Raw genomic sequence first — 24,286 nt, forward strand, 5'->3', positions numbered from 1 at the left:
GCGGATCTCTGCAGGCGTAAACAGAGCTTCTGAAATACACCGGCTCTGAATCTGATGCAGGAAGAGCTTTGGAACTTCAGAAGTTCTCCGCATCCCCACAGGGACATGGTGCCCTGTAACTCGGATGAACTGTTCACAAAGGAGAAGCCCTCCTTCCAGGGAATCCCTCCATTGTGTAAGAAGCCAGAATAGTGCTGAGAAAATATAACACTACAGTGTGAGAGAGACTAAAAGGCTGCAGTTGGAAAGAAAATAAAACATTCTACCAACACCTATTGGAAAACAAAAGAAATACCTCTTTCTATCAACCTGTTGTAGAACCCACACCTGTTGAGGTCTAAGAAGACAAATAATAAATCACTAATTGCCATGAACAACCAAGGTAAGAAGACAGCTCGGGAAGAAAATGAAAAGTCTCCAGAAAATGAACTTAAAGACATGGAAATACGGGACTTAAATGACAGAGAATTCAAGATTGCAGTTCTTAAAAAACTCAGCGAGATGCAAGAAAACACAGACAGGCAATTTAGTGAACTCAGAAACACAATCAAAGAACAAAATGAACATTTTAACAAAGAGATTGAAATTTTAAAAAAGAACCAAATATAATTTCTGGAGCTGAAGAACTCAATAAAAGAAATGAAGAAATAGCCAGCTTAGGTAGTAGAGTTGACCAGACGGAGGAAAGAATCAGTGACAACTAAGACAGAAATCTGGAAATGACATGGATGGAAGAAGAAAGAGACTTGAGACTTAAAAGAAATGAAAGAATTCTACAAGAACTGACTCCATCAGAAAGAGCAATATAAGAATAATGGGCATATCAGAAGGAGAAGAAAGAGAGAAGGGAACACAGAGAATATATTCAAACAAATAGTTGATAAGAACTTCCCAAACTTGTGTAAAGAACTGGATCCTCAAATCCAAGAAACAAATAGAACACCTAATTACCTCAACCCCAACAGGCATTCTCCAAGGCATGTTGTATTAACACTATCAAAAGTAAATGGCAAAGAAACAATCCTTAAGGAAGTCAGGGAAAAGAAGACGGTAACCTACAAAGGAAAGCCCATTAGATTATCATAAGATTTTTCAGCAGAGACTCTACAAGCCAGGACAGAGTAGAATCAAATATTCAAACTACTGAAAGAGAGAAATTATGAGCCAAGAATAATATATCCAGCAAAGATATCCTTTAGATATGAAGAAGGAATAAACACCTTTCCAGACAGACAGAAGCTGAGGGAATTTTCTAACACATGACCTGCACTACAATACTGAAGGAGGCTATTCAACCAGTATAAATAGGGATAATTTGTGACAACAAAAACATAAAAGGGGGGAGAGTAAATGCCTGAAATGGAAAATTGGAATGGAGAAAGTAAGCATGCTGAAGAAAATGGAATACTCTAAATATGAGACTTTCTTTTACATAAACTTAATGGTAACCACTCAAAAAAAAATCCAGAACTGAAATATATAACATAATAAAAGAAGAGAAGGAAAAATCATAGAATACCACCACACAGAAATAATAGACAACAACAAAAAGGCAAAGAAACAACAGAGACACAGTCTTACCAGAACACTAAAGACAGCATGATAGTAAATCCTCACATATCAATTGAATCCCCCTAAATGTAAATGGACTGAATTCACCAATAAAAAGGCACAGAGTAGCTGATTGGATCAAAAAAACTAAACCCAACCATGTGGGGCCGCTAAAAGACACATCTCAGCTACAAGGACAAGCACAGACTCAAAGTGAAAGGGTGGAAATTGACACCCCAAGCAAATGGTACCCAGAGAAAATCAGGTGTAGCCATACTGATATCAGATGAAACAGACTTCAGGGTGAAAAAGGTAACAAGAGACAAAGATGGACATTTCATAATGATAATGGGGACTATACAACAAGAAGACATAACAGTCATCAATATTTATGCCTCCAATCAGGAAGCACCGAAATATACCAAGCAACTACTAACAGAACTGAAGGGAGAAACTGACCAAAACACAAGTATAGTAGGGGACCTAAATACATCATTGACAGCTATGGAAAGATCATCCAAATAGAAAATAAAGAAATAGCAGCTCTAAATGACACATTAGATGAAATGGACATAATTGACATTCATAGAGCACTTCATCCTAGAACATCAGACTATACATTTTTTCCTAGTGTACACGGAACATTCTCAAGGATAGACCATACATATATTGGGACATAAAATTACCCTCAGCAAATTTAAGAAGATTGAAATCATATCAAGCATATTCTATGATCACAAAGCTTTGAAACTGTATATCAACTGCTAAAAGAAAGCAGGAAAAACCACAAATATGTGGAGATTAAACAACATACTTTTAAGGAACAACCGGGTCAACGAAGAAATAAGAGGAGAGATCAAAAGATACATAGAAACAAATGAGAACTAAAATACATCCTCTCAAAATTTGTGGGATGCAGTGAAAGGAATTTTAAGAGGGAAATTTACACCATTACAGGCCTATCTCAAGAAAAAGAAAAATCCCAGATAAATAATTTCCCGAAAATAATTTCCCGTTACACCTTAAAGAACAAGAACAAGAAGAACAAATGATACCAAAGGTCAGCAGAAGAAAGGAAATAATAAAAATCAGAGCAGAGCTAAATGAAATATAGAACAAAAAGACAATAGAAAAAATTAATGCAACAAGAGCTGGTTCTTTGAAAAGATTAATAATATTGACAATCCCTCGGCTAGACTCCCTAAGATAAAAAGAGAAAAGACACTAATGAAATCAGAAATGAAAAAGGGAAAGTTATCACGGATGCCACAGAAATACAAAGGATCATCCAAGAATACTATAAAGGACTATATGCCACCAAATTCAATAACCTAGAAAAAATGGACAAGTTCTTAGAAACATATAGCCTTTCTAGGCTGAATCACAAAGAACTGGAAAATCTAAATATACAGAACACCAGTAAGGAAATTGAATCAGTCATACGAAACCTGCCCGAAAGCAAAAGTCCGGGACCAGATGGCTTCACTAGTGAATTCTACCAAACCTTCAAAGAGGACCTAATACATGTCCTACTCAAACGTTTCCAAAAAATTGAAGAAGAGACAACACTCCCTAACTCATTTTATGATGCCAACATTACCCTGATACCAAAACCTGGTAAGGATATCACAAAAAAAGAAAACTACAGACCAATATCTCTGATGAATACAGATGCAAAACTCCTAGACAAAATACTAGCAAATCAAACGCAACAATGAGTTAAAAAGATTATTCATCACGACCAATTGGGGTTTATCCCAGGGGCAGGAGGATGGTTCAACATTCGCAAATCCAGCAATGTGATACATCACATAAACAAAATAAAGGACAAAAATAATATGAGTATATCAATTGATGCAGAAAAAGCATTTGACAAGATACAACATCCATTTATGATTAAAACACTTAATAAAATAGGTATAGAAGGAAAACACATTAACATAATAAGGCCATAGATGACAAGCCCTCAGCTAATATCACAATTAATTAACAGTGAAAAACTGAATCCCTTTGCTGTATGTTCAGGAACACGACAGGGCTGTCCCCTATCACCTCTACTTTTCAACATACTGTTGGAAGTCCTCGCCAGAGCAATCAGGCAGGAGAAAGAAACAAAAGCCATCCAAATTGGGAATGAAGAAGTTAAATTGTCATTCTTTGCAGATGACATGATGCTATATACAGAAAACCCGAAAGACTCCAGCAAAACGCTATTAGAAAAAATAAACGAATACAGTAAAGTTGCTGGCTACAAAATCAACGTACAAAAGTCCATTGCATTCCTATATACTAACAATGAAATCTCAGAAAAAGAAATAAAAAAAAATTCCTTTTGCAATTGCAATAAAAATAAAATACCTAGGAATAAACTTAACCAAGGATGTGAAAGACCTACACGCTGAAAACTATAAGACATTTTTGAAGAAAGAATGACACAAAGAAATTGAAGAAATTAAAGAAGACACAAAGAAATGGAGAGATATTCCATGCTCATGGATTGGAAAAATCAACATAATTTAAATGGCCGTATTACCCAAAGCAATATACAGACTTAATGCAATCCCTATCAAAATCCCAATGGCATTTTTTAAAGAAATAGAACAAAAAATCATCAGATTTGTATAGAACCACAAAGGACCCCGAATAGCCAAAGCAATCCTAAGAAAAAAGAACAATGCTGGAGTTATCACACTCCCTAACTTTAGCTTGTTCTAAAGGGCAACAAGAATCAAAATAGCATGGTGTTGGCAGAAAAACAGATACATGGACCAATGGAATAGAATTGAGAACCCCGAAATAAACCCACATAAATATGGACAGATAATTTTTGAGAAAGAAGCAAAAACGTACAATGCAGAAAAGACAGACTCTTCAGTAAATGGTGTTGGGAGAATTGGAAAGCCATGTGCAAAAGAATGAAACTGGACTGCTATTTGTCACCATGTACCAAAATTAATTAAAAATGGATCAAAGATTTAAGCATAAGACCTGAACCAATAAACTGCATAGAAGAAAACATAAGTTCTAAACTTATGGACCTTGGGTTCAAAGAGCATGTTATGAATTTGACTCCAAAGACAAGGGGAGTAAAAGCTAAAATAAATGAATGGGACTATATCAAGCTTAAAAGGTTCTGCACAGCAAAAGAACCAGACAAAATAAAGAGGAAGCCAATTGAATGGGAGAAGATTTTTGCAAACAGCACCTCCGATAAGGGGCTAATATCCAAAATATACAAGGAACTCATACAACTCAACAACAAAAAAACAAACAACACAATTGAAAAATAGGCAGAGGACTTGAAGAGACATTTCTCCAAAGAGGACATACAAATGGCAAATAGACATATGAAAAAATGCTCAACATCTCTAATCATCAAAGAAATGCAAATAAAAACCACAATGAGATATCACCTCACCCCAGCCAGAATGGCTATCATCAACAAGACAAATAGTAACAAGTGTTGGAGAGGCTGTGGAGAAAAAGGAACCCTCATACACTGTTGGTGGGAATGCAGATTGGTGCAGCTGCTATGGAAGGCAGTGTGGAGGTTCCTCAAAAAATTAAGAATAGAATCACCGTATGACCCAGCAATCCCTCTCCTGGGTATCTACCCAAAAAATCTGAAAACATTTATCCATAAGGTATGTGTGCTCCAATGTTCATTGCAGCTTTACTTACAGTGGCCAAGACATGGAAACAACCAAAATATCCTTGCATAGATGAATGGATAAAGAAGCTGTGGTAATATATACACAATGGAATACTATTCGGTGGTAAGAAAAGATAAAATAGTACCATTTGTGACAACATGGATGGATCTTGAGATTATCATGCTAAGCGAAATAAGTCAGACAGAAAAAGCAGAGAACCATCATTTCACTGATATGTGGTACGTAAAACTGAAAACAACAAAAAACCAAGACAAATGAAGGAACAAAAACTCATAGACATAGACAATAGTTTAGGGGTTACTGTAGAGTAAGGGGGGAGAGGGGCTCTAGAAGAGGGTAAACGGGGTCTATTGTATGGTGATAGAAAGAGAACTGACTCTGGTTGATGAACACACAATGTGAGATATAGATAATGTAGTACAGAATTGTACACTTGAAATCGATGTAACTTTACTAACAATTGTTACCCCAACAAACTTTAATGAAAAAAATATCCTGAGAAGGTGGGAAAGAAGAGGATCCAAAGCACGTAACAGACTGACCCTTAATTAGGTTTATAATTCCTCACTGTAATATTTACTAAGTGTGTAATGTGCTAGATACTAAGAATATAGCAATAAAAGTCTTGAAGTCCTTGACTTCACAGAACTCATGGTCTAAAGGGAGAATCAGGCAAGTAAATAATTACAATTTAGTATAAGTGCTATTAGTATAAGAACATAGAATGTCACTAGAGCCAACAAGTGGACTTGAGACTAAAGAATCTATCTAAAAATTTCCATGAGCAATTTACAAGTAGGACAGACGCACAAAACACATCATGCTTTCCCCCATCCTGCAGAATCTCTACCTTGGGATTGCTATGGTCTTAGCTTTGTGGACATGAACATGACTGCCCTCTTCCCGTCTTTCAAGTCTCAGAAAGCCTTCACTTTACCTCCCCTCACCATAACGTAACTCTGTTACTCCATTTACAACTCTTAAACAATCTTCTAAGAATAATCCTAAATTATCTCAATCATTTATGTATTGTTTATATATCTCCTTTAATAGAGCCCATGACAGCAAGGACCTTATCTGTCTAGTTAACTGCTATATTCCCAATGCCTAAAACAGTGCCTCATGTTGAATGAATGAATTAATTAATTAACAGTACAGAATGCACACAAAAATTCAGTTACTTAACACTTCCGGGAGTTTGGATTCCTGGTTAAATGGGAATTAATTGCACATTATCTATAAGCTATGCCTGCTTTCCAATATAAGCAATACAATTTTAAATTCAACTTGTCTCTGAAAGTGAAAGGCATATAAGTGAATCCAGATTCTTTTCCATTTGACTAAGTCCACTAATAAATTCCCACATAACTCTAGCAAGTCTTTACTTGCATTTATAATACTCCTTCCGAGGAATTTCAAATCAGCAAAGCAATGGTATATTAAAGAGGTATTGAGATAGCCAATTAGCCATTGAGGGGGAAAAGCTGAATTCATATTTTAGCCCCTCCTCAAAATAAATTCCAGATTAATCAAAGGCTTAAATAATAAAAATAAAACCATAAAAGTATTAGAAAAGCTTTAAAAAGATCGTATTTTATAGGTGAGGAAGGCATTTTTTTTTTTTTAAATTAAAGTTTAATGGGGTGACAATGATTAGTAAAGTTATACAGGTTTCAGGTATACAATTCTGTAATATATGCGCATGAGCTACAAAAATCATACAAGACAAATTTGAAAGCCTCTACAGAGCAGGTAATAGGAGGAAGACAAATAACGAATCAGAAAAACACTGTTACATATACGACAAAGAGATAATATCCAAAATATGTAAATAATTCCTAAAATTAGTCAGAAAAAGACAAACAAAAATTGGGGAGGAGTTTGTTAGGGGGGAATAGCATAATACTCAGGTATTTCACAAAGAGAGCGAAATAGATGGTCAGCAAAATAAACTAGATATATTTTCCTATTATATTTATTTATATTTTTTTGTTTTTCTCATTCAAAGCACTGGTAAAAATTCATGGAAAAAGAGGAACTCTCATATATATACATATATATATATTTTGTTTGTTTTGGTTTGGTTTTTTAGTAGGGATGTAAAAGGCACAAAACTTTTGAAGGATAATCTGACAAGAGAAATCATGAAAGTCAACATCTACAAATTTTATATGAGAATATTTATACACACATGTAATGACAGTTTCTATTAGAAAATTGAAAACAATTTAAATGATCATTGATGGTGAATCATTAAATTAATTAAGGAGCATCCATATAATAAAAGACTGATAAATCTATATGTGCTCATAAAAAATAAAAAATACGGTAAATCTGTATGTACTCATATGAAAATAAATTTTAAAATATTAATGTCTTGAATTGACTTTATATACATTATAACATAACCTATATGTAACATAATCTCATTGTGTTTTTAAAAATTATGTTTAACTACTCATCCAGGGGATCTGGTATGATAGACTCTAAAATGTTAATAGTGAAGAGTCAGTATTTTTACTTTTTACAGGCTTTTGAACTATCTGAGTTTTCACAATAAATATTTTCAACATAAAAATATTTAACATTTATTAATAGTAAACATGAAAAAAGTAAGATAAATAAAATGATTCTTTCAAAGGTCATTTATCTTCTGGATCTGCACTGTCCAATAAAATAGTCTAGTAAGACTATCAAGCACTTGATGTGTACCTGTTTTAATTGAGATATGCTGAAAGTATAAAATATATACAAGACTTAGTGTATATTTGGAAGAATTAGCATGAAAATAAATTAGAAAATATCTAATTAGCATTTTTATATTGATTACAGGTTGAAATGATAACTGATATGTTATATTAAATAAAATATACTAAAATTAACTTCACTTGTTTCTTTTTAGTTTTTCTACATATATAATTCACTATAATTCCACTGGACAGCACCATTCTGAATGAAGACAAGAAATGGGAGCTAATGTATTACTCTGGCATTATTCTTTAGTTAATATAAACATTTCTATGTATAAAAGTGTTTTTCTAAAACAGTTACTTTCAGAATCTTTCTAGCAAACAATTCAAAAACAAATGATCATAGTTCAAAAGGAAGAAATTAAAACAATATTATATTCGAAAGATTTAAAATGCCTTGTTTTATTTGGAAGTCCTATTTGTAAAAGATTGCACAACCTGGGGGAGGATAAGGGACTTTGCTTTGCTTGAAATTCAAACAAGGCCCCTAAATGTCCTAAACTTCTATATAGCTAAAAAGTTTTATTATTTCTTAGAAACGAGAATTCCTTAGATTAGGGCCTAATTTTGCTTAGTTTCTTATTTTCTTTGGCATAAGAATTTTTAATGTTTATAACATTACTGGTTATATTTGATCAGAGCTCTATTTAAATGGGCACAACTTCAAACAAAGATTAGCTTCTGCCTTTAACAATATGTACTCAGACAGGAGGCATTCAAAGTAGACGTAAAACCATTTACTTTCATTACATCTCCCATGTTGACACTCTTCCACAGCTTGTAATTAGGTAAATTATTTAATTATATTCAATAACATATAAAGCTAGAAAAAAAAATATTATCCAGCTATTTCTACCCAGAGACAATATACTATATAAACCAAGAATATGTGACGATTGCCTCCAATCAATCCGTTAGTGTTTCAAGTGAGGAATTGTATAAACTGTGCAAAAGATGTTAATATTCTAGCACAGTAACCAGAATAGAAGAACATTCCTTCACACAGCCTCTCTTTGGTATTAGTGTCCAGTTACTTTCATGCACTGGCAAGTGCTACTTTTCAAATTTCTTTCTCTAAAAAGAACCAAAAAGGGGTGAGCATCTACCATATGTAAACTATGTGCCTGGAAAACTCCCATGTTATGACTTTCCCATTCTCTTATTCATCCAATAAATATTTTTTGTTTCTCCAACCCATATGGCCTTGTTCTAAAGTGCTATAAGGCATATAAATCAAAAACACATATAGATCTTGCCAATAAACAGCTTATAGTACAATAGAGATGAGAAGTTGGCCTTGTCAATGCGCTCTCAACTAGAAAGTAAATAAAATATCAGAGTCAGTAGTGTTAAGCCAGAAAGCACAGTTTAGTGAAGTTTCAAATGTGCCCTTCATGATAAGAGGGAGAAAATTCAAAATTTTTCATTAGTTCAACATATGTATGCTATTATAACTCCATAACAAATACCACTGGTAAAGTTAAGATGAAAATAAAGTATAAGGAAATTTTTTTGTTTTTCTGTGGAAGTATTTTTTTTCTTCCCCTTCTTCCGCCTCCCAGCCCCACCCCCAGCCCCACCCCAGCCCCACTCCAGCCCCAACCCCTCCCACTTCGGTTCAAGTAGTCATTTCTCAGTTTAGTTGGCGGGTCATAGCAGCACAGGGCAGCTCTCTCCGGCGGACTCTGGCTGCTTACGGCTGCTCATGGCAGCCCAGCACCAGGGAGAGCCATTGTTCACAATTTTATCTGTAGAGGGCGCAGCTCACTGGCCCATGTGGGAATGGAACCAGGGACCTCAGCATTAGGAGCATGGCCCTCCAACCACCTGAGCTACTGGGCCAGCCCTAGTGGAAGTATTTGTATATTTTTATTTACTTGCATTCTTCATTTCTCTTAACAGAAATATTTATATGATTATGTATTAGACACCTAGAAAAAGCATACACAGGCTAAACGAAAGACATAACTCTGAACTTACTGAGGTCCAAGAGAGCAAAACTCAAGAAACCTAGATTCTAGCAATAATTGGCAACATGTCATCTTAACATGAGATTAGATAATATTCACCTATAAAAAATACTACAGTATGTACATAAATGCACTGATCGTTTTCCAATTGCAAAAAAAAGCTAACATACAATACTGTGTAGTGTTTACCACACCAGGTAGTGTTCTAAGTGCTTTAAAAATATTAATTTTTAATCTTTATACAACCCAATAAAGTAGATATTATTTTCACTTCACAGACAAGAAAAGAGAGCTACAGAAAAGCTAAGTAATTGGACCAAGAGTTACACAGCTGAAGAACAGCAGAGCCAGGATTCCAGTTCAGCCAGTTTCTCTCCATAATCGTACTCTTAACCACTAAGGTATATACCTCTACTGTAAATATTTTATATCCAAAAGCCCTCAATCCTAAATCATCAAAAGAAAGGGTCTCTATACCAGGAAGAGGCATTTCTAAGAGTAGAAATTTAGAAATGGTTCATTTTGTAAAGTTTTATTTGACAATTTACAATTTAAACTGAAATTCATTATATTAAAGCTTTTCCCTTTGCAGAAAGGCTATGAAAATTTATTTCAGGTAGGGCTGATTTTACAGACACCCATAGGTTAAAAGGTTGTTTCATGTGATACAACGACAAACATTTTGAGTACTTCCTATCTGCCATACACTGTCCTAAACGCTTTGCATATATTCTTTTAATTCTCATATCCCTATTAAGTATGTACTATATTTGTAACTACCTCAACTTACAGATGAGGAGTCTGAGGTATAGGAAGGTTAAGTAACTTGTCCAAGGCCAGGCAGCTAGACCTGGCTTTTGGACCCAGATCACAGTCTGATTCCAGAGCCCATACTCTAACAATTACACTTTACTTATTTGTGAAGATAAGGGATTTTTATAGGATTTATTAGCTGCTCAAAAAGTTTTCAATATGAACACTCAAGAAGGATAATCACGTATCATTTAACTGGAGTATTCAGTATTTTTCCTTCTACACTAAGTTAGAAGAAGCACAGTGGAACATTTATTTTTAAACATACTGCTAATTTTTTGGTTTTGTTAAATTTACATTATTAAAATTGTTACCAAGCTCACAAACTTCAGAAAAATTTATAATGGGCAAATGGTTTCTGACACTGGAAGTATTTAATTCTGCTCTGACCTTAAAAAAACACATACTGGTCTTTCAGTGGGGACATGGAAAAGAGGCTAGAATCTAATGGAGAAAAGGGGTGAAATGTCTTTTAATGTATGGGATTTTGTGACAATATACAAATATGGTTAACATAGATCATCTGAAGCAAAAATACATGCTAACAAACAACAAGGAATCCATAATCATATGCTAGTTTATACAGAGAACCATGAAACTGCAGCACAGAGAGCCATTACCACCACCCACAGCAGTGGAAGAAAGCCTCACAGAGAAGGCAGTTTTTAGGGATGGGACAGTTTCCCTGTTTTTCCAAATATAATTTGGGAAATGGATACTTAATTCATTAATTTTTCCTGAGCTTTAATGATGAATTTAGCAGTTAAGAAAGTTTGGTGTTTACTTTTAAATCTCTTTTAAAATGATGACAAATTTAAATGAGCTTTTAAAAACAGGTAGGTCTCATAACACTGAAATGTAACTTACAGCAAAATTAAATAGAATAACAATTTAGAATGACCTACTAAGTTAGTTGCTTGTTTCTTTGATTTCGTTTAGCATTGATCCAACTCAATGTGGAAGGTTACATTCGTACAAGTTTACAAAGCTTAATGATTAACTACATTCACCTGCCAATCTAACTTTTCCTGTGGCAAATAGTGGTATATATAGAGCTCAGAACTCAGAGGTTTGCTTGCAGGAGAAAACTAGCCCCAAATTGCTTGAAATTGAATAATTAAGACAAAAAAAATGTATCTAATTAAGCTCTTTCTTTTTATTGTTCCTGTAGTTATTGCTTCCAGAATTGACCAAGACTATTCATCATTTGATTTTATATCTCCAGAGCCAAAATCAAGATTTGCTATGTTAGATGATGTAAAACTTTTAGCCAATGGCCTTCTTCAGTTAGGACATGGTCTTAAAGACTTTGTCCAGAAGACTAAGGGCCAAATTAATGATATATTTCAAAAACTCAACATATTTGATCAGTCTTTTTGGGACCTATCACAGCAAACCAATGAAATTAAAGAAGAAGAACAGGAACTTAGAAGAACTACATCTAAACTGCAAGTCAAAAATGAAGAAGTGAAGAATATGTCACTTGAAATCAACTCAAAACTTGAAAGCCTCCTAGAAGAAAAAATTCTACTTCAACAAAAAGTGAGATATTTGGAGGAGCAATTAACCAATTTAATTAAAACTCAACCTGAAATTCAAGAACACCCAGAAGTAACTTCACTTAAAGTAAGTAGAAGCCAAAAAGGGTTAATGATTATATTTGCAATGTGGATCCTTTTTTTTCCAACATGGATCTTTTAAAAATATATTTTAAGACATGCTACTTTAAATACTTCATTGCACTGTTGAAACACTATATTTTTTCAAGAAAAAATCAGTAGGAAATAAAACTTTCTATTATAATTTTATGTTGGTTTTTGTTTCCCTAACATTATAAACTAAACTTGACATTTCAGATGAAAATTACAAATCAGTTAAGTAATAATTTAGAACACTAAATTATTACAGTATTGCAAATTACTGGAGGCAAGTAAAAAGTTAAAAGAATATAACTTAAAACTATTTTTCCATGTTTAAAATGGATAAAAGTAATACAGTAAATGGTAAAGACTTATTATAATACTGTTCTTTTTTCTTATTTAATTGAAGTTGTTTAAAGTTCAGAAAAACAGATTTTAGAGATAGTACATTTTTTTAAAGAAACATAACAACAAAAGCAAGTGCTATTTGAAAGAAATATACAAGAGAAAATGATTAACAATATTCATTTTTCTAATCCACTATTAGTTTTTAAAAATTAGATTGTGATAGTCTTATAAGAAATAAAAAGTCTAATTTAACAAAAAATGAAAGAAGAAACTTCTAACCAACCTACAACCTATGTCCAGACTTTTGTAGAACAGCAAGACAACAGCATCAAAGACCTTCTCCATACCGTGGAAGAACAATATAGACAATTAAACCAACAGCACAGTCAAATACAAGAAATAGAAAATCAGGTAAGTCAGTTATTTTAATGGTAGATGCAAACTTTTACATAAAATTTAGGTTTATGAAAACACTAAACTCTACAATGTTAAATAATTATAGTTAAATCGAACAGTGAGTGGATCATATTAGCAATTGTTACACAATTGCAGGCTTGAAAGCCAGTAATACTTACCTAGGTTTGAATCTTGACTCTAAAACTTCTGTGTGACCTTGAATAAATTACTTAACCCCTCTATCTCTCAGTTCCCTCACTTACTCTGTGAAGAAAATAATAAGAACCTATCTTACAGGATTTTTGTGAGGAAAAAATAATTCATGTAAAGCATATCCTCAATTTAGCAGCCAAAGTGATTCTATCAAAAATTTCAATTAGATCACATCTCTCTGTTCAAAACCCCACAATGGCTTCCCATTTCACTCAGGCTAGCCTGTAAGACCCCAGGACTCTTTTTTATCCCACTGACTTCCTCTCTCCAGTTATACTGGCCTCTTCACTGTAACTCACAAACATCAAACATACTGCCAGCTCAGGGCCTTTGCCCTTGTTGTTCCTTCTGTCTTGAATGCTCTTCTCCCTGGTTCCGCATTGTCCATTCTCATTTCCTTTAGGTCTTTCTCAAATATAAAAGTCTCAATGAAGCCTTCCTAGGTCACTTAAAAATTACAATCTCCTACTCCCATCCTTGAAACCTGCTACTTCCTCATTACTTTCTTTTTTCTCCTTAGCACTTAACCGTATTTAACATAATATGTATTTCAGTTATTTATCAGGTCTGTCCCTGCACAAGTATGTAAGCACCATGAGTACTGGGATTTTCTTCCATTTTTCAAATTGTTGTTTGACACATAGTAGACACTTAATAAATATATGTTGAACTAAGGTAATGTCATATTCAGCACAAAGAAGTCAATAGAAACATGCTATGATCATTATTATTAGAAACTGGGTGCCTGATCATTAAAGTTTAATTCCCAACAATATAATTAATCTAAAACGTAAACAACTGGCTAGGTGAGGGAGATACCTGTTTAAAAAAAAAGCTGTCAGAATCTAAGGATTCCAATATATAGTACCACAATTCAAAAATATTAATTAGCATAAATACTATTAAACAGTCATTCAAGAGAGTTCCAAAAATAACACAGACTTGGAGAAAAAGGTAAAACAAATAGTTGTCAAGAATTATAAAACAAATTTTATTACCAATTCCCACTAAACAAACACATCATTATGTTTCAGTAATTTAGAGCCTCATAATTTTAGTACATTATTTTTGCTAATTTATGAATCTTAACTTAATAGTTTTTTTCCTAATTGTCCACAAAGATTTTTTGCCGACTCGTTTTGATTTCTGTAATTTCATTCTTATTGTTATTTTTCTAAATTCTTTTTCCTGTATCTTTTATTATGATAAAACAAACCTGCTCACAAACGTAAAATGTCATTATTATAAAATGATATGCATCTAATAATAAAATGTATTAAGAATTCAAACAATGAATTTCTGAGTTGGAAGAAGACTTAGATCATCTGATCCAACTTCCTCAAGTTTAAATGAAGAAACCAAAACTCTAAAAAGTTAAGTGACTTTAAGATCACATAGTTATTTAGCAGAAAAGACAACTACCCAGGTAAGTGAACTTTACAACAGATCTTTATGAATTAGGTCCTGGGAAATGCCATTTATGCTGACATCAAAAAACTAATATTAATAACACAAGAGATTACATACATACTCTGCTTTTCTCATACCATCAATAAGAAAAGCTATCAGCCAATAAATTGCAAACCTAGCACACTTTAAACAAAAATAAACTGTTATTGCTAAACTAACAACAATAAAATATTGAACATCCTGAAAGTAAGCAAATAAACCTGCCAATTTATTATCTCTATATATATGTTTACATGTCAAAAACTATCAAGAAAGCAGCCTTATTCAAATTATGTGCTATGTCTTTATGGCAGGTCCAAGAAACAGTAAGACCTACAACTGAGAATTATTAAATTTAAAATGTGCCCGTGCTACTGAATACAAAGATATTCTATTCACATGAATAGAAATTATTAAAATATTTAAACTTAAAAGTCTCTGCCTTTTGTCTTCATGGTTTTTAACCAATTCCTGTTTCTTTACATTGCTCTCTCTTTCTCTATTTTTTTGATACTTATTAAATAAAGTGCCTGGTTAAATATTTTGAGTACAGGTCATCTGTACAATCTGTGTAGCTTTGTTTATCCTTCTTAACATCAAAAGCAATAACACATTATGAACTAAAACATGCATAAAAGTTGTACTTTTAATATCCTCACCCAGATTCCCCTAATTGTATAGTCAGTACCATTTTTAAAAGTAGATTTATATTCTTTCATCAGTTAAGAAGAACTGGTGTTCAAGAATCCACAGAAAATTCTCTTCCTTCTAAATCAAGAGCACCAAGAACTACTCCCTCTCTTCACTTAAATGAAACAAAAAATGTAGAACATGATGGTAAGATAATTTGGTCTCCTCCTCGAAGCTATTATCAAATTCTTCTTCTATCTTTGACATTTCCATAAAAAAAAATCCCTATTCTCAGGGCCGTTTTTAGACTTAAAGAGCGTAAGAAGACAAATCTACCAAAGCATATGCCAACCTAAATTGGACCTGGTGTTTTAACCCTATAAACACATTCTTAAGATAATCAGGGATCTATGAATATAGACTTGATATCAGATAATATGGAATTATTATTCATTTTCTTAGATGTCATAATGGTATTGCAGTCATGAGAATACTCTCGTGTTTAAGATGTATGCGGGAATATCTAAGGGGTAAGAGTCATGATGTTTGCAACTTACTTTCAAATAGCACAGCAAAATACACACTTGTGTATATGTGTTTTTATAAAGCAAATATGGCAAAATGTTAATAATTGTTGAATATGAATGGAAAGACTATGGTATTTTCTTCGATATTTCTTTCTACTTTCCTGTTTGCTTGAAAATTTTCATAAGAAAAACAAAGATGAAGAAATAAAGTCTCCATTCCCAACCGAACTTCAACAAAATGATATATTTTCAAAACACATTTATTTTTCACATAATTCATACAGAAAAAAAGATCTCTATTAGTTTCCTCCATGTATATTCACTTTTTCTACACATATCTGTGACTAACATCTATGAGCCAAACATTATATTAATGTCTCATATGTGGTATTTTATTTATATTCTTCCTGTATCTAGCAAATATAATGTGCTTAAAATTCTCATTTTGTCACTTTTCTTAAAAAGAAATCAGTTTGGTAACAACTACTTTGATATTCTTTACATACACATGCAATCTAATAAAAATGCTTTGGCATAATGTACTTTTTTGAGTAATACCATGTTTCCCCAAAAACAAGACCTAGCCAGACAATCAGCTCTAATGTGTCTTTTGGAGCAAAAATTAATATAAGACCCGGTCTTGTTTTACTATAAGACTGAATATAATATAATATAATATAATATAATATAATATAATATAATATAATATAATATAATATAATATAATATGAAGAATAATAATATTATATAAGACCGGTTATTATATATTATACCCGGTCTTATATAAGACCGGATGTAATGTAATGTAATATAACATAATATAATATACCGGGTCTTATATTAATTTTTGCTCCAAAAGACGCATTAGAGCTGATTGTGCGTCTAGATCTTATTTTCGGGAAAACACAGTATATTACTGAAAAAGGCTAAAGGCTACATTCACCATAATTCTATAAAATGTTGAGTAAAATCTCAAACTCTACAGATACCATTCTTATTACTATATTTTATGTAATAACATTTTGTTGATTCTAGACATTCCTGTTGATTGTACCACCATTTATAACAAAGGCGAACACACAAGTGGCATCTATTCCATTAAACCCAGCAACTCTCAAGTTTTTAATGTCTACTGTGATGTTAAATCAGGTAAAACTAGACTGCTGAGAAAATGGACAGTAGTTAACTCAGGTTACTCACTACCCAAGAGTAAAACTAATCCTGTTATCTTTGTTCTGAATTTATAACTAAAATATATAACATGGGTAGTTATGTAGATCTAGTACTTATATTTGTCTTGTTTTTTCATATGTTTACTCATGCATTTATTCAATATTCTCCATCTTTTTCCATAAAACAATCTGAAATGACTATTATCAATAAGTTAAGACAAATTCATTAGTTGCCCTTCACTTAATTTCTTGGGACCATAATAAATAATAAAATGTCATTACGATAACAATAACTATGTTACACAGCTACCAATTAAAACCAAACCAAATTAACAGTATTTTGTTACATGCGTCAATATCAATCTATTAAAAATGTGCACATTTGTTCATTATATTCAGGTAGTTCATGGACATTAATTCAACACCGAATAGACGGATCACAAAACTTCAATGAAACTTGGGAAAACTACAAATATGGTTTTGGGAATCTTGATGGTAAGGTGACTTCATTTATTCATTCACTTGTTAAACATATTTATTGAAAATCTATCATGGACTGGCATTACGAATGCAACTATGAATGAGGGACAGTCCCGGCCTTCATAGAACTTATTAACAAATAATTACATATTTGTTAGTAATTACTTATTACAGTGTCTTTATTTGATTATATTATTCATAACTACATGTCTGTTCTTAAGTATATTTATCTCAATTTAATTTGATGGCTGCTAATTATCACAATTATCATTATATCAAAGACAATTTTGATTAAGTGCTATGTGCTTTGCTACACAGTAAAAGCTATGAATGAGCTATGAAGTACACCATCGTTATCACTGGCCCCTCTATTTTCTTATTAACATTTTAAATATCAATTATTTGGAGGTTGGAAGAGATGAAGCTGTCGGATATACAACACAAAACATTTAGATTTCAATCACTTTAATATTATAAATGTATACTATAAGATATGTGGTTTAAAATAAATTAGCTCAAAGAAAATTATATTTGCCCACAAAATAAGATAAAAAATAAAATAAGCAAAATAAAAATAAATAGGAGGTCTCAAATTCAAACAGTATATTATAAAAATCCATGAATGATGTGCAAGTACTCATTTATAAAGTGGAAAACATCCATTATTATATCAAAATTTTAAACACTCTGTACTATTTGACTATTTAAAAATGTTTGTATTCAAAGTACCAGTTAAATCCCTAAATAAAAGGTTTATTCAGTGATGTTTTTGTAGCTCCAAATCTCCTTCTAAGAGTGTAATGGAAAAATAAAAAGCTGACACTTAAGGCCACAGCACACAGTTATTTCTGTAAGAAAGTCAGCCATTTATAATGCATTAAAAAGTCTATGCATGAATATAAGTGGTTCTGTTCACATCTTTATATTTAGGTTTTCTTATAATGACGGCTCTGGAAGCACATAGGAAGTTGGTTAGGGTACCAAGTTTCTGTTTCCCAACTATGCAAATCCCAGCCCCTTTCCCCATTGGTGGTGGTTATTTATATGCTTGGTATTGAAAAAGCCAACTTCCTTGCTTCCTGGTTTCTATTCATAAGCAAAATGAAAATATATTGATAGAACACTGTTGGTGGCAATCTTAGTGTTTGGCCTGTTTTGTCAGCCTTCCCATTAAATTATATTCGAGATTAAAAAAAAAAAATGTAAGCCACTTATCCTTGCAATCCTTAAAATAAAGTCTCCTACTAATTCCAAATCAATAAGAAAATTTTGATTTTTTCCTTAAATACTTCACTAAAAAGAACTGTGATAATTAAAAACAGATCTATTTGGATTTATGTTGTTTTTAATTCCAAATAAAAATAATTTTCAAAATTATAGAGAAAAGCTGTGAAGAATTATGCGTTTTAATTTTAAATGTTTTTTAAAAAATATTCTATCCTTTTTCTACAAAGAAAAATATGTATCAAGCAAATATCAAAGGCCAAGACTATATTTGAGGAAAATTACATATTATTATCCAGGTCTCTGGAAATTCTTAACAAATCTCTTGATACTATATGGGTACTAATAAATAGCTGATAGTAAAGCTTGTACATATTAGGATCTAGAGGAGAGATAATATATTACCTATGACCAAACCTAAAAATATCTGTAATAGCCTGATATGTTTTACCCGTGGAATATGCTTCATAATATCCATTTTAGAAACGATTATCAGATTTAGGCAGGCCTAGCTATATTTTTAAACATTTTTTGTACATAACTATAATAAAATTGTTTTTAAAAGAAATATTTTAAGAGACTCTAAAACAACCAAGGCATTCGAACCAAAACAGCTCATTTACTTAGACTGATAAAAAACTGTGTCGAAATAAAAAAAAAGAAAAGAAACTGTTGGTACCTAATCTGCAGTGAACAATCCACAGATTCTTTCAACTTTTCTTTCAGGAGAATTTTGGTTGGGTCTAGAGAAGATATACTCCATAGCAAAGCAATCTGATTACATTTTACGAATTGAGCTAGAAGACTGGGAAAACACCAAGCATTATGTTGAATATTCTTTTCACATGGGAAATTATGAAACCAACTATATGCTACACCTAACTGAAATTACCGGCAATGTCCCCAATGCACTCCCAGAACACAAAGATTTGATGTTTTCTACCTGGGATCACAAAGCAAAAGGACACTTCAACTGTCCAGAAAGTTTTTCAGGTATCCTTTTCCTAATATCAATACTTTGAAGATGTCAATCCTATCTTCAAACTATCTTGCCAAAGTATTAGCTAATATCTCAGATATTTTATTTTTGGTGGGGTATATGAGACTTGTACAGATTATTTAAAATTAAGATATGTATATAGAACACTGTCATATTTATGAGAAATGAGGATACTCATGAGGAAATATAATTAACAGTAACTACATATGAGTTTGTATCAATTAAATTGTGTATCTATCTTCTTTAGGAGGCTGGTGGTGGCACGATGTATGTGGGGAAAACAACCTAAATGGTAAATATAACAAGCCAAGAGCAAAAACTAAGCTGGAAAGAAGAGGAATATCTTGGAAGTCTCAAAATGGAAAGTTATACTCTATCAAATCAACCAAAATGTTGATCCATCCAGCAGATTCAGAAAGCGCTGAATGAACTAAGGCAAATTAAAAAGCCAATAAATTAAACGTTAAAATCATTCCAAATTACTGTGGTTTAATAATCTGGTATTAAATCCCTAATAGAAGGCTCCAGAAATAGATTCTTGTCAAGTTAAGATTAAACATATCATCACATCTCCTAAATGAACACCATTTACCTCTCTCAATCAAATTTTAGATGGTCACAATCTAAATTTTAATCAATGGGTAAATTTTTAAGTAATTTTTTTAAATAAAAAACTTACAATGAGATTTTCATTTTAAAAGTCATCATGGGGGCTAATTTCATAACTTCCAGAGTTTAAAAAACCAGTTCTCTTGCTAAAACTCTAAATTTGAATAAATATAAAGGACTGATAACGGTACAATTCTTAAATGCTGTAATATTGTTAATTGCAAAACTAAAATTCAGTTCATAATGTGAAAGTCTATAACATGAATTTTAAACTGATGCTTCATTTTGCTATGAAATAATTTGGAATAAATGTTTGGTATGCTTTATTTATAAAGCCAAATGAAGCAGGATGAAATACTGTTTTGAAATAGGTTTACTGTCTTAAATAAATGGAGTAGATCACGATTACTAAGTCATATTGACTTTCATATCAGGTATCACTGTACCTTAACATATATTTTTTAACTTATCTATACTGTATTCATTTTATATATTTTAACACTTAATGTGAAAACAAATCATTTTAAAGGGAACTTAACAGAATAGAATAAGAATAAATATGCATGTGACATCAAGTTAAAGTTTAATAATTCATTCCCCTGGAGATGGTGTGATTCTAATGCTGATGCATAGGTTTTCAAATAAAATTAAAAATCATAACGAGTTACTGAATGTTTAAACAGCCTCAGAGACATGTATGTTTCCAAGTGGAATAAAGACTTTTTAATAAAAGGTCCCCCAGATTATAGAAATTTAAATTCTTGTAGTTTTTATTCACATCTATTAGAAGTGTGATTGTTATTTCTAATTTAAATAATTTAAATCTAAATCCTCAAGGATTATTCGATGTAAATCTTTTGACCATAATATCACTTGCCAGTATTTTTAAAATACGTTTTCAAAGGATATAGTGCCCAAGTTATGTAGTGACTCACCAATCAATAAATATTCAGCATTATGTGTTTCAAATTACCCAGTATATATATATATATATATACATATATATGACATATATAAAAAATATGACATATATAAATATATATGATCTATATGGATCCTACATAAATAATTTGTTCCAAAAAAGCACAAAAGAATATACACAAGAACAAGTTTTAGTTTTCAGAACCACAGCCTGTCAAAATTGACTTTGTAGAGCTAGAACAACAAAATAGCTTTTTTTACGGGAAAAAAAACACACAAAAAAAAAACCTGGAAGCTTTCAAGTGCAAAATAATGCAATTAATATACCAACTCTATTTGTATTGCAATTTTTCACCATGTTTCATTTTGATCTTTTTAAGAGTACTAAAGTTTTTTCTCCATATAAAACTCGAATTGAGAGATGACTATGGAAGTGAAAGAGAAAGGATTTTTTCTTTATGGTGCACAAAATTGTGTCCTATCCTCAGTACTTTGCCAAAAGTGCTTTAATTTCACCACTAACTCACAATTGTCGAATCTAAAGGCCCTTTCTTAGTCCACATACCCTTTGATCTCTCTACCACTTACGAGTAACAATATTCTTTTTTCAAACTCGACCTTCATTTTGCTTCTACAATACTACTACACTCTCCACAAATTATCTCTAACCTGACTCCAACTTTATAGCCTTATTCCTTCTTAGTATTTAGTGTTGTGGGCCAATGCACAATCTTCAATCATCTCTTCTACTTTTACCTTCAGAAACTCAATCTACTCTAATAGACTCATTTATTTTCCATGAATAAAGTTCCTGAATCTACGTATTATTCCCAGATCTCTCTCCAGTTCCTCTGGAGAACTGGAGGCATACTTGCCATTTCGCCTTTGGATATCCTATATCTCCTCAAACTCAATATATCAAATAAATTCATCAACGCCTTACTGTCTCGGCTGGTCCTCCCTCCCTTACCCTATCTTACCCTATTCCACTGGATCTCCTCCTTGCTTCATCATAGCCGTTAATGGCATTACCTTGCTTCCCAATCATAGAAGCTTAAAACCCTGGAGGACAGCTCTGGCTTTAACTTTGTAAACCATCTCTCCTGTACCTTAAGCCACTAAATTCAATACAATATTCTTTTGAAAAGTCTCTTAATCTGATAAGCTTCCTTCCCATTTCCACTGCCAAAAAAACTACCAAGGACTGCCTTTAACCTGAGTCTTAAAATTATCTAAATAGTCTCCTGCCTGGCCTCTTAATTTTATGACTATCTCCCCTCAATCTTTCTAAAACAAATTTACAATGGCTGCATACTACTTTCATCTGTGTCGTTCAAACTTGTCCATTAAAAGAGTATAACAACCGAGGACAATGAAAACATATCTTTATAGCTTATGGATAAAAAGGCTTGATGTAAGCACCAGTTTCTTTTAGAATCTTACTAGGATTTCATCTTAATTTTTAAAATCTTCAAATTACATGAGAATGGTATTTTCTATTCCATAAACATATCTTCATATAAAAATAGTCATTCCTCTCCAAATCTTGTAAAAAATGATGTCCCTGGAAGATGTGTCATGTTTATGCTGTGGACTTGTACATCCCAAAGAGCTGTGGCCTCACAAGAACATGCACCCCAATTAAAAGAGCATAAATTTACAGAACAAAATCCAAATCTCTTCCAAGGATTCAGGGTTTTTATAATCTGACCCCCAATTACCTCTTTAAGCACTTTCTTGCCTAACACAAACCCTCAGCTCTAATTAAAATTATCTACTTTTAAACATCCCATATATACTTTCCTAATGCCATTCCATTTGTCTACAATGTCCCTTCACACGTTTCTGTTTGACTAGGTCCTATTTATACTTTAAGATACGGATAATCTAACTTTCTCCACAAATATCCTACTAAATAAAGGCTCCTTCCTCTGAAACCTTGCAGCATTCCTGTTTGTACCCCTCAGCTGGCACTTAGCAAGTCAAGACAGAAAAGTAAATCTGACAAACATAATAATAAAAATTGTGGAAAACAATAATAAAAACTCCAAGAGATCAAAGACAGTCAATCTACTTGATTTTTGTGAAGTACAGCAGTTCCCCCCCTTATCTGCAGTCTTCCTTTCCATGGATGGTTTCAGTTACCCACAGTCAAGTGTGGTCCAAAAATAGTAAATGAAGAATTTCAGAAATAAACAAGTCACAAGTTTGAAATTGCACAGTGTCCTGAGTAACATGATGAAATCTCCCACCGTCCCGCTTCATCCTGCCCAAGATGAGAACCATCCCTTTGTCCAGCACGGCCACACAATACATGGTACCCTCCCATCAGTCACTTAGAGGTCAACCAGGTGAACAGGTGACCATACCAGTATCACAGTGCTTGTGTTCAAGTAATCCTGATTTGACTTAATCATAGCCCAAAGCACAAGAGTAGTGACGCAAGCAATTCAGACATGCCAAAGGGAAGCCACACAGTGCTTCCTTTAAGTGAAAAGGTAAAAGTTCTAGATGTAATAAGGAAAGAAAAAACATCATATTCTGAGGTTGCTAAATCTACAGTAAGAATGAATCCTCTATCTGTGAAACTGTAAAGAAAAAAGAAATCTGTGCTAGTTTTGCTGTCGCACCACCTCCAACTGCCAAAGCTACAGTCCCAGTACATGATAAGTGCTTAGTTAGAAAGGAAAAGGCATTAAATTTGTGCCATGAAGACATGACATCTTCATGGCTTTGACCATTCTTCTTGATGTATTGTCAGAAGGTCGACAGTATCCTAATGCTATCACAATGCCTATTCACCTCATTTCATCTCATCACATAGCCATTTGTATGATCTCGTCATGTAGGCGTTTGTGTCATCTCACATCATCACAAGAAGGGTGAATACAGTTCAATAAGATATTTTGAGAGAGATAT

The 24,286-nt window shown here is 32.7% G+C and overlaps 2 protein-coding genes across 15 annotated transcripts in view; one reads left to right on the forward strand and one right to left on the reverse strand.

Annotated features, from left to right (window-relative positions):
- DOCK7 (dedicator of cytokinesis 7) overlaps window positions 1–24,286 on the reverse strand; it is a 188,247-nt gene that overhangs the window by 95,025 nt on the left and 68,936 nt on the right. The gene's annotated exons all lie outside the window — the stretch shown is intronic.
- On the forward strand, window positions 11,815–20,309 carry ANGPTL3 (angiopoietin like 3). Of its 2 annotated transcripts, XM_019731368.2 has the most exons (7): window positions 11,815–12,384; window positions 13,047–13,157; window positions 15,527–15,641; window positions 16,997–17,110; window positions 17,533–17,628; window positions 19,564–19,830; window positions 20,085–20,309. In XM_019731368.2, exons 1-7 carry the CDS (start codon window positions 11,890–11,892, stop codon window positions 20,264–20,266), a joined length of 1,380 nt encoding a protein of 459 aa, XP_019586927.2. In that variant the 5' UTR covers window positions 11,815–11,889; the 3' UTR covers window positions 20,267–20,309. The 2 variants fall into 2 exon arrangements, with proteins under 2 accessions (XP_019586927.2, XP_074190924.1); XM_074334823.1 differs by lacking the exon at window positions 16,997–17,110.

Source organism: Rhinolophus sinicus, linkage group LG06 (genome assembly GCF_036562045.2).
Source record: "Rhinolophus sinicus isolate RSC01 linkage group LG06, ASM3656204v1, whole genome shotgun sequence".
Classification (NCBI taxonomy): domain Eukaryota; kingdom Metazoa; phylum Chordata; class Mammalia; order Chiroptera; family Rhinolophidae; genus Rhinolophus; species Rhinolophus sinicus.